This window comes from Amblyomma mixtum, chromosome 5 (assembly GCF_055824585.1).
Source record: "Amblyomma mixtum isolate Tamu chromosome 5, ASM5582458v1, whole genome shotgun sequence".
In the NCBI taxonomy this organism is placed as follows: domain Eukaryota; kingdom Metazoa; phylum Arthropoda; class Arachnida; order Ixodida; family Ixodidae; genus Amblyomma; species Amblyomma mixtum.
Window position 1 is genome coordinate 72,524,869 of NC_143016.1, and position 12,258 is coordinate 72,537,126.

Here is a 12,258-nt window from a genome sequence, read left to right on the forward strand (position 1 = left end):
CCGCCATCGGGCAGAGAGCCACCCGCCTGGCGGCTAAGGTTGTGAATAAACAAGGTAACTTCACTACGCCTTACTCTGCCGAGCATCGCCTACCCGCGTCCAAGGCCTGCGTGCCGGGACCGGGGATCTTGGGGCTCCTTCTCGGTGGACCAATAAAAGTTTTATTCATTCATTCACTACAATGCTAACGCCAGCCTTCCGCAAGAGTCTGAATTACAGCGAATGTAGTAGCACCGATTTTATTGCATTTTCATAGTTCTTGTGACCTACAACTCCTGTTTGACGTGACGCTCATCGTTCGGCCGAAACTAAAACAGCACGAGTAAGAAATTCGACTGTAAATTATTTAGGATCGTAGGGGGATGCGCCGTGGTAAACTGTGTATAATAGCGTCTTATGACACATTTCAAAGAAAAAAGCGGGCGCCCAAAACTTGTGTCTATACTCTAAGTTTATTCTGTACGAAACCCTAAATTCTATAACACCATGCGGAAAGTTCTGTGGCAAACAGTTGGCATGATACGAATTTTTCCGGCGCACGGCGCCGTCAACTACAACTACTACTCGACACCGACGGCTTTTCGACCGAACGAGCCATTTACGCAGTCGCACAACACGTCATTCGGTAATCTACAAAGCGTGCATTGTCGTATATGTTTTCACATGTTCTCTTCCCTCTGCGCCACGTAGCCTCACTGTAGTACATGCAGGATATTACGTTTTACAGTGCAGCTCGCCACTAGTAAAGTGCCTTCATTAATACTGCTTGCGAAGCCTTCCAGACATCGTTGTAGTTACTGTCCTCAAGAAAACAATGGCGAGTACCCACTGCGGGGTTTTGCTCAAGTCGCAGGGGGCAACTGAGAGGTGCTGAAAAACGTGAAAATATAAATAAAAAAATAAAAATTCAGATTAGATTATTGAAATTAAAAAGACAACAGTACACGCGGGCAACCCGGCCCTGGACAAACGTTTTTCTCTCTTTTCCGGGAGAAACTTCCATGATCATCATCATGACGAGCATAATAATTCAACTTGCTTTTCGAGCAGCTCATTCGTCACGAGACGCGGCTAAGTTCGCCTCGCCCATTTAATTCAGGAACAGGCAAAATTCTTTTGGGTGCTTCCGGCAGCTATAAGACTTTAACTATATCTTCCAGGTGAGAATATCTTCTCGCCTATAGCCTTAGTCCCTGTCTCACATCGGTTCCCTGTACCGAACTTGTTTTCAGCAGCTTAAAGTTATTGCGTTGTGCAGGCAGAAGCGACACGAAGGCTTTCGGGGCAACGCCTTTGAAGCCGGACTTTCCTACTGCGACGGTGGCTATATTTCCACGAGCGGAAAGGCGTTCCATAAGGGTAAGTTTTTGATCGCCCATCCTGGTGGGTTTTAGACCTTTTGGCTTGTAACCGAATATCCACTAGAGGTATTCTTTAAGCAACCTTCTTCGAGTCTATAGATTGTGCAACGCATCAGACGGATATGGGATCCGTTTGCTGTGAGCTCTTTGCGGTATGGAGACTAAAGTGTCATTAGGTGTCAGAAAATTTACAGTCGATTTGCGAGGTTAATCAAATTGTAAGTAGGTGTTCTAGCACTTATTGGCCTTGCTATACATTTATAAGCGACGCAAAGTGCCCTGGCGTTCCATGAGACCGCCTTCTGATCGGCTACGACGCCCGACGCGGCGTCGCCAACGACTCCTCCGCGCTTCAGACTCACGGAGAGAGCGAGAAACAAGATACAGATTGCACGAAGCAATTAAGAGAGTTCTATTCGCAATCTTATCTTATTCGTCGCGTAAATGGGAATAAAAAAATTATAAGACGCTTAAGCCTCGCCTTCAAAAGTGGAACGCGACGTCGTGTCAGCGTTGCCGAGGAGACCACGGAACACCATCGCACGTTCGGCGCGTCGCCTTCCCTTTTGGTCAATTCGAAAACTGGTTCATTGAGGAAACGAAATGACAAACAGTCTCATTTACATTGCTGGGCACCCGAACCGCGCATGATACGATTGTTAAAGCGAAAGCTTTACTGCGGCGCGTTCCGCGAATTTCGCCGACCACGTCACTTCGACTTTGGTAGACACCTCTGGATGCTCCGGAGCTACGCCGAAACAGATGAAGAGCGGGAGCTTCGAAAACAAAGTAAAGGTGTATAACTGGCCCGTTGGGATAGTGGACACCTCTGTCGTGCTTCATGGTACGTGGCGGTACTGACAGGTGTGCGCTGTATGCGTTGGCGAAATGTTGGCATTCACAATGTGATGTGCGCTGCAGGCGTTCGCATTCTGGCAGGAACGCGGCAACAGCTATAACCCTTCGGCGGCGTTCATTTTGTTACTGGCGTTCGCGTTTTCAATGTTTTAGACGCCGATTTTGTAGAAAGGATGGGCGCATAGCTGGTTCCGGGTTCAGTGGACGCATGAATTGCGCTTTGCGCGTATGTGGGGTGGCGAGAGAGAGGTGTGTGCTCCATCCGTTTGCTCTGACAATGTTGGCTGCATCCGTTAGCTCAGACAATGTTGTGGCAGATACGCGGCACTGCAGCAATAGGCCGCAGCGTTCACTACGTGTGCAACCTCTTGCAATCAGCTCACCTGCCAAGGTGGCAGGGTGGGCGCGCTGCCTATCCAGCGTCCGGAACGCACACAACGTTACAGACGCCAAGAAGCGTCTAGTTGTTCGATACACCAAAGATTTCGCTCTCTAACCAGGTTCCACAGTAGTTAGGTTACATCGCATCTAATTTTTTTTTATGTAGCCCATGATTATCGGTCACCGGTTCGCCCATCTTTAGGTCGCCGTTTTGAATCCTTGCTGGGAGCTAGGCTCTAAACTAGTAAGTTTATACTGCACGAAACGCTGAATCATATGACTCTATCCGAACATTCTGCGGCAATTTTTAAGCAGCCCCGTATTATTTTCGACTCGCGGTGCCGACTGCTACTACTAAACCGACGGCTTTTCGACCGAACGAGCTGTATACGCTGCCGCGTGAAAATTGCTTTTCAGCAAAGGAAATCCCGCAGTAACTGGTTCGAATGAGCTGGAAAGGAATGGATAAGGGAGGGAGTTAAAGAAGAAAGGAGGAGGTGCTGCAGTCGAAGTCTCCGGAATTACTTCGACTACATGGGGATCTTTAACGTTTAGCAACATCGCACAACACGGGCGGCTACTGCGTTCGCCTCCTCCGAAACACGGCCGCCGCAGTTCGGTTTCTCTAGGTTTTGTAAAAACAAAAATGGCTGAGGCTTAACTTGGTTAAGCCTGGAGAATGCGAAGCATCATCGTGTCGCGTAATTTGGAGGCACACAACCACAGCGACGGCGCGAGGTGGGCCCCCCGTTTCTCCACTGCCGTGACGTCAATCATCGTGTCACGTGATTTGGAGGCGCACAACCACAGCGACGGCGCGAGGTGGGCCCCCGTTTCTCCACTGTCGTGACGTCATCGTGTCACGTGGTGTGACGTCATGTGTCACGTGTTTGGAGGCGCATAACCACGGTGAAGGGCTGAAGTGGTAGCTAAAGTGGTATGCTTCGCATAAAAGAAAAATAAACACGCATAGCTAGTTCACTGCGTCTGTGAGCGCCACGAACGTAGAGTTATGGAGCTTTTAGTCGGCGATCGTTGTTCGTGATGCATCGGACAGCTAGACGCGGCTTGGCGTCTGTAACGTTGAGTGCATTCCTGACACTGGCTAAGCACCACCCACCTTGCCACCCCGGCAGCTGGCACTTAATGGTTCATGACGAGAGGTTGCTCACCGAAGGAACGCTGCGGCCTATTCCTGCAGTGCCACTTCACCCTCTCATCACCGCCACGCACCTCAAAGCGTGGTTGAGGCGACCACTGGCTTAGGCAGCCAGTTGTGCGCCCTTCCTTTTTTCAAAAATAATGGGAGTCTAGCCCGGCGCAGAGGCACTGTACCATCCAAAGGAGTCTCATCGCAATTTAGAACTGTGTTAATGCCAACACCAATGAACAGAACGAACGCCGACTGCCTATAGCTTCAGTGCCACGTTTCCGGAACAAAGTAGTCAATGCCAACGCATGCAGCGCACACCTGTCCCGACCGCCACGTAGCTTAAAGCGCGATTAAGGTGTCCACTGTCACAGGGGGCCAGTTATGCGCCTTGCTTTCGAAGCTCCCGCTCTTAGTAGGTTCCGATGCTGGTTTAGCTGGTTTAGCGCGCTTAGGCTCCCTATCGATTGCTAAATCCATCGCACGGTTTGTTATTGGCAATGCCGACCGAATGATCTGACTCGGCCCGATGGAGTGCCAACTTTCGAGGACATTGGCTCGGGCTAACTTGCTTCGTCTATAGCGAGACACTGTATCGGCAGCGCGCAGCAGCCACGCAGGAGCGAGCGGCTGCAGCCGCTGCTAGTTACGTATACGTCGCGTGGTTGCTTACGCAGCTCTGCCCCTCCTGTCCAGTGTGAGTCGTGCAGAAACAGCGAAATTGGCGCCGCCAGGCTAGTAAAGATTTCGCTTTAAAAGACGCCCAGAGATCCCATGTGGTCGATACTATTCCGGAGCTCTCCACTCATGCACCTTTCCCTTTCTAGAGGCCCATATACTGTGCGATGTCTGCACGTTAAAGAAACCCAGGTGGTCGAAATTTCCGGAGCCCTTCACTACGGCGTCCATCATAGCCTGAGTCGCTTTGGGACGTTAAACCTCAACAAACCAAACCAAGTCTTCCTTTCTTCTTTCACTCCCTCCTTTATCCCTACCTTTACGGCGCGGTTGGGGTGTCCACCGAGATATGGGAGACAGTTGCTGCGTCATTTCTATTCTTTAAAACTGATTTTCAATTTCCTTTTTTCCTGCTCAGGCTATGGACTGCCATCGGTGAAATCCTATTTTAAAGCTGGAAGTGGCACGCGCTAGAAAAGTCGCTTCCTTTCATCTTGAAGCCACCGTGGTGGCTCAGTGGTTATGGCTCACTGCTGCTGACCCGAAACACGCGGGTTTGATCCCGGCCGTGGCTGTCGTATTTCGGTGGAGGGAAAATTCTACAGGCCTGTGTACTGTGCGATGTCAGTGCACGTTAAAGAACCTCAGGTGGTCGAAATTTCCGGTGCCATTCACTGAGGAACCCTCATAGTCTGAGTCACTTTGGGGACTTTAAACCCGCATGAACCATAAACCAATACTTTGATGTTGTTGCCTCCGTTGGAGATTTACAGTCATTCACACATTGACCACGTAACATTGGAGGTGTTGTGGTCAATTTTTATAGGTTTATACATAAAAATACAGGAAGCTACGTGCAGTTTTAATCTGGAAAACTTCATGTGTGGAATTTCTTTCTTATTCTGAGAGTGCAAGGGTGATCACCGCAAACCATTTTTTTTTTCCTCGTGCATATCCCACCTTTCGCCCGAATATGGTTACATCAAAATACGAGGCACCTTTATTCGTTCTACTCACTTTCAGAACACTTTCGAAGCAACAAACCATACTAACTTGACCACTTCGTTTTTCAGTCCTTAAAGAATTTATTCATGAGAGAATGCCGCTTGCTTGCCTCATTCCTGCCTGCGAGTTGTGTTTTCCGCCAGTCGTAACGTTTTAGCTGACCTTTCAGGCAGTAATGGGTAGTTTCGAAGTATTCCCAGACGCAAGTTAGGCAGCCGTTCTGGACGTTGCTGACTTAAATCCTCTATAGACAGTATCCATGCTTGGAAAATTGACTCCTTTGTTCTCCACATCATGGTACTCCCCCCATTTTACGCCCTTTTTTGAAGTGAAGTGAAATCCTTCAATGTAAACAACGACCTGTGTTATCAATGATAGCCGCTATCTCATTTATCCAAAGGCGGAGAATTTGGACACGCCTCTTCACACATTTGGAGCCCAGCTCTAAAACTGAAGTTGTAAGAACCTCTTGTTAGCAGCGGATGAGTGAGAAAAGGATAATACACCGGTGGCTGCGTATAAGCTGTTACTTGCTTAAGCTTAATATTTATGGTTTCTGTTTCCGGCCTTCAGCGGGTACTTCAGTAGCACGGAAAAAGAACGCTTTTGACTTCAATCATGGGTTCATACTTAGAAGCATAGAAAATTTGCTTCCTTTAATTAGCTGCGGCCTGACGCACATTAGCTACTGCTAGGTGGCTTTGCAATGATTATAAGTCCAGCATTTCTTCCTTCCGTATTATTTCTCTTCTTCTGGTAAGATCTAGTTAGACAGACTGAACTCTTTGCCGTTTTCATTCTTTCAACTTATCTCTACCTTTCTAGCAGCTCTTCACAAGCTCCTGAGCTCCAGGTGTCTCTGGATTTGGTTTTTTTTAATGGATTTAACGTCCAAAAGTAACTCTGGCTACGAGGGACGCCGTAGTGAAGGGCTCCGGAAATATTGAACGCCTCGGGTCCTCTAACGTGCACTAACGTCGCGCAGTACACGGGCGTCGCCCATCCGTTTCTAGAAGGCGTTTATTGCAAAAAGTAAAGCATGCATCTCTATATTCCAAACCTTGCTTGAAGCAGCAACAAACAGGATACTTGCCTGGCATTACTAAGCAAGGCTTTGTTTTCTAAAGAAACGTTTTTGAAAACGGGCTCTCCGTTCGGCTACAGAATTTCTTAGCGTTGATTTCTGCACAAAGTCATTCTCCGGGTAATTCGCCTTTGAATCTGCTATTCTTTCTATCATGGCAACGCTTTTACAGGCATGGGCATGCTCCGAGTCGAAGCTCCTCGCAGCCTACATATCCCGAGAAAGCAGGTGCTCCGCCCACTCTCTTCGCCTGATGCCAAAAGCGGTGATGGAGACGTCAGCCGTGCATTCGGGCACCGAGGCATCTCCGGAGTGAACGAAAGGCCGACAGACTTGCTCCCCACGGCACTCGCCAAAGTGAATCCTTGCAGCCACGGCCAGCAGGAGGACTTGCATGCTAAGCTGCTTTCTCTGTGCTTGCAGCTGAGCGCTGGGGACTCCACGGCTCAGGTATGTGCTGCACGCCTTTAAAACCTGCCGCTTTCATGATTTCAAAGTTCTTCTTGACTGCGCAGTGAAGTGTTCTTTTTCTTATGGACTTAGCCAGGAATGTCGATGTCTTCGCAACTTCAAAATAGCGACGTTATTTGAAATATGGCTCCCTTCAATGGTCTGATGTGGAATATTTTAGCAACGCCAAAAGCGATGAGCGGTACAAAGCAGACATAATGGACTTATACTCAGTAACACCGTTTCAGTGCAGCGGCGACGTACAAACTTCTCCAGGACGCGCAAACCGCATCGGCAATCTATATTTTTCTTAGTGTATACCTCCATTTTGGGCATAATTTTCAAGCTTCCGAGCTGCGAGGTGTGAAGTCAAGTTTATTGAACAACAATAATGCAGTCAAAATTACTATCTGAATTTAGTACTCTAGGAGGTCCCATGGTTAAACCATCAGGGGCATCTCGTAACAAAAAATAGGTAATTTAAACAGATTCTAAGACAGTGGTTGCTAGTTACAAACAACGATAAGAGACAATCATAACATCGCGTATGTAGAAACGAAGGCAAGAAGCAATAAACAACAAAAGTGGATCAAGAAACAGGGAAAAAAATACATTAGGGTGCACAGAATGAGTCTATGAAGTCTAGGGTTCGACGGAATCCCGTCTGGCGAGGAAAATTCTTACTGATTTGTCGAAGAAAAAATACACTCGCCAAGGTTCAAAGAAAATAAAAAAAAATTGACGTTTCAGAGCCCGTACAGGTGCCTTTATCACAAAGAAGCGAAGGACGGGCAGTGAGCTATATATCACCTGATTATATATAATATATAATCAGGTGATATATAGCTCACTGCCCGTCCTTCGCTTCTTTGTGATAAATATATAATTAGGTGATATATAGCTCACTGCCCGTCCTTCGCTTCTTTGTGATAAAGGCACCTGTACGGGCGCCGAAACGTCAATTTTTTTATTTTCTTTGAACCTTGGCGAGTGTATGTTTTCTTTGACAAATCAGTAAGAATTAGTCTATAATTTGCAATTCTAAAAAGTTTTTAATACGACGCAAAAAAAATAAAGCTGTTGCACGATGATCCGACTTCGTGTGGTAAAAGCGTTTCATATTCTAATACCAACGAATATAGGGGAGAATTTTCGATTACTAGTTCCAACTTTCGGTAGGAGAATGTTAAGACGCCCAGAAAACTTCGTTTCGTTAGCATTGAAAAAATACTTTGAGGGAGACTTCTGCTTCTAAGTCACGATGAATAATTCAATAAATAGCTGATAATTTCATTATATGTAATTGGCTAAGTGGTAGAATATGTAAACTGGAGTAAAGTGGAGAGGAATGGCAGCTATACGTCATTAATCATAAACTTGGCTATACGTCAATCATAAACTTGGCTATACGTCATTAATCGAAGTGTTTGATTTTTGACATGTGTGCAAGTAAAATGAGGTGATGACAGGCAAACATGGCACCTACGCATATTCGGTGTTTTTCCCGCGCCTTGGGGAGCGTTCTCACCTACAATGAAATGAAATCCACTTCCGGTATGTTTCGCATTATTTCTTCAGAAGAAGCAAGAAACCATGGGCAATGCACTGGACACATGGCGAGAAGGTGGCGCAGCGCTGCAATTGGGAGGAAAAAGCAACGGAACTGAGGACACGGCGGCTCTCATCCAACTGGCAGCGAGCGTTGCGCGCAAGGAATCCACTAACACCTGCAAGGGCACCAGGGATGGAAACGGCACTAAATGCATCGGTGAGCCACAGGTGGATAATCTCACTAGTATATATAACGTGGCACTTCGTTCTACTGCCTGTACGTAGAGGTATACTCTGCTAGCTTTATGTCATAGGTGAAATAATGATAAATGTTAACAGGATAATAAAATAATGCAGTAAAAGTGCCCTCGGATGCGGATATGTATGGCGAGTGAATTAATACTGCACGTTTCTCGTAACAGTGTGCTTCGCGCTGAGGTGACCTTCAAGTAGAAACAGTTCCTTTGTCTTGAAGTGATAGTGGCACTGTGAAAATTGAATATGGATGCGAAACACCGACCACTAAATACGTGTTCCCTATGTTAGGGCTGCATCGCCGAAGCCTATGCTAACAATCTCCATGAACGGTTAAGTTTCTCTCAAGCTCTCAACTTCAGCTACTCTCAAACTGCGCGCAGAGCTCGAGTCATCCTCATCAAGTGAACCTGTCTAGTATTTTAGCTCGCGCTCATTTGGGCCAGTAATTTAATGCACTGACCGTCGTAATTAAGGCAACTGGAATCCGTTGAGACGCTTCATTAAACTATCTGAGAGACCTTAAGTAAACGTTATAGTGCCACGCGCCTAGCATGGCGCTTACAATCGCACTGACCTACGCAGCCACCTGCTCTTTCGGGACAGCGGGCGACATCGTCCGTGGCCCTCGTTCGTGTCCCTCGTTCGCTGCCCATAGTCGCCGTGTCCACCAGGCGACTGCAGACCTGCGACGAGAGCCCCGTGCACGAAACTCTGCACGGCACAGCAACCAGACAGCGTGGACGCTGTGTGCCAAGCCCGGCAGTGTTCTGTCTCGTCTCAGGATGTCATGGTCCGGTAGTAGGTGCTGGTAAGACGAATGGGACGAAGCAGGGGGGATGTGTCGAATGGATAAAAATGAACACAGCTAGGAACTGTGATAGGCTGAAGCCATTTTTCCGCACCAGTTATTTCCAGTAGAGTTCCGCCACCAACAGAAGACGGGTGTTCCAACTCATTCGCGGGTACAGAGAGCGCAACGCACTCATCATCATGGTGGAATTCCAGTTACCAGTCTCAACCGCTCGGAGATAGTTTTCACTAGAGCAATCGTCGAGAGTTCCACCGGATATAAGAGAGGCTGAGAAGGACGGCGATTTGCTTTTACGATTCCTGGCACAAATTTTACCTGCCGCTTTACGCAGTGCATCGTTAACGATGTTAACTACGTGGGAAACCTGCCCTTTGGAAACTGTCTGACAGCGTTCTCAATGCAAAATATTACCCAGTTTCCTGTTGATATTTACCGCCGGTGAGGAGCTTAAGTTCTCCATTTCATCCGCTTAACCCAGTAGGGGAAAATGCAGCTCTGCTGCTGGCTTCCGGCCATTCTCCGAGTTGTCAATATCGAGAGGGCCTGTCGGCGAGGAAACGCACATAAGCTTCTCGTGAAATGGTGTTCTTTTTTTAGCATTTCTGAGCTAGTAGCTGAGGAAGATTGTACAGTTTTCTACATATGAGAGGGGCGGGTTTCGATTGCGAGTGCTGTTGGGTACCCATCGGTGATATGATTGATGCGTAGGAGTTCTCCCCGGACCTTATGTTTCGCAAGTGTCGCATGAAATATTTGGGAAATGGTTCCCTGACTCCGCTTTAGAATGTTAAGAGAAAAACACGTTGTGCCACGACGCTTCTTCGTCGAAGACGTAATCGCATTCGCAGGACTTAAATACATCGTCTACTCTGATTTATCTACTTCACAAAGAAGCGCACATATAGGAAGAGAGAGGCTGCCATAAAAATAAATAATCCACTGATTTACAAACCCTATCCTCCCATTCATGATATGTGCCTAGGGCCTTTGAGTTTCCTTTCATATAAATGATGGTTGGACTTAAGTTTATCTGCTTTTTATGGAGACTTAATTATGACGGTGTTGCATTTTAGTGGCGTAAGAGCAGCTTTATAAAAAGAGCGTCACGGCCCATTTCAAGTATTTCGTCCAAGACGAGCTAAGCAGGAGGCCAGGAGAAAGCTAATACCCACTGTATCTTCGGAGGGTACCCAGCAGCACTGGACATCGACGCCCGTATCTCCCGCATGCGAAGAGGATAACTCAAACCATTAGTACATCGCTACAGTCTTTCATTGAGTCTGCATTTTTCGACAATGGAGCCCGTGCATTGTCACTACTGTGGCTGCGTGCCGCTTCTCCCAACTTGCGGGGTCCGATAGCAAATCATACCGATTAGATTCAAGCATATGTGACTGCCGAAATCGGCGCAGTTATGGTGCTCGGCTGCTGACCCAAAAGACGCGGGTTTGATCCCGGCCGCGGCGGCTAGAATTTCTTTGGAGGAGAAATTCTAGAGGCCCGTGTACTGTGCGATGTCAGTGCACGTTAAAGAACCCCAGGTGGTCGAAATTTCTGGAGCCCTCCACTATGGCGTCTCTCATAGCCTTAGTCGCTTTGGGACGTTAAACCCCATAAACCAAACCAAACCAGCAAAATATTGTAGCATTCCTTTCATGTCAATAACCGATAAAGAAATCAGGTTTATATGGGTGGCCACTCTACTTTGAAATTTTAATGTATTGAACTACACATGTTGGGAACACTGAGAGCATCGTTTAGTGCCTAACTCAGCACCACCAACGAATGCGTCGCATCGACCGTGTATGACGAGTCAGACACCATTGCAGTGCGCAGTTTGCGCGATCCACTAGGAGAACGAGGCACTCGGGTGTTCTCTGATAATGTTGTCTAGCCTGCACACTGCAAATTGTCAGTGACAGAATATTTCGAGGTCAGCGATATAGATGCCTCTAGTTTTGTCCTCGTATGGGGGCTCTTGTTCATGACCCAAATGATCGCATGAAAAGAGCTGCCAGTTTACCTATACTACGCAGGTACGATCACCTTCAGGCGGACGGCTCATCGGTCCCATTGGAGGCTCCGAAACACGGCCGCTGAAGTGGCCGTGTTTCTATTCGATATAAAGCATGGCCTGGACGTCCTACAGGAGGAACCGCGGCAGTTTTGCTGAGACGCTGGGCCTGTTTGTCTGCGACGGTCGACCAGCAGGAGCCTCAAGAAAAACTTGAGGCCTCTGTAGAGGCCTGCTTTTGTAGCTTCGAATTATTTATATTGCGGTTTGTATATGTCTTGATCATGATGTCCGGAAATAAATCGCGTACTGAAACGAAGAAACGAAGTTGTGTGCGAAGACGCAGACTAACTTGATTTGCGGCACTGTGTTGTGGCTGACGCCAGCTGGCACACACCGTCCTTGCTGCGCTGTCGATTTTAATTTTATTTATGCGAAAGCATTACTAGGCTATGTCGCGCAAAACTTGTCGGCAGCGATTGTGGTGAACTATAAAAATATATCGTCTAATCAGTGGTTGAAACCGAAGCGGCAGGCAAAAAATGGTTCCGATCGGATAATTATCAGAGCCAAAAAAGTGACCAAAATTGGGCGTGACTGTGCCGGAGTGGCGCAAAATTTGAATCGGCGGAAGTCCCGTACCACGTGAAGTTCCAC

At 47.5% G+C, this 12,258-nt stretch overlaps 1 protein-coding gene across 1 annotated transcript; it reads left to right on the forward strand.

Moving 5' to 3' along the window:
* The first annotated feature begins 1,032 nt into the window (after positions 1–1,032).
* Positions 1,033–11,957, forward strand: LOC149342656 (uncharacterized). Its single transcript, XM_089545120.1, has 6 exons — positions 1,033–1,160; positions 1,259–1,359; positions 6,690–6,967; positions 8,546–8,735; positions 9,359–9,584; positions 11,624–11,957. The coding sequence occupies exons 3-6, from the start codon at positions 6,692–6,694 to the stop codon at positions 11,685–11,687; spliced, it is 756 nt and encodes a 251-aa protein (XP_089401246.1). The 5' UTR covers positions 1,033–1,160; positions 1,259–1,359; positions 6,690–6,691; the 3' UTR covers positions 11,688–11,957.
* Positions 11,958–12,258: the final 301 nt, after the last annotated feature.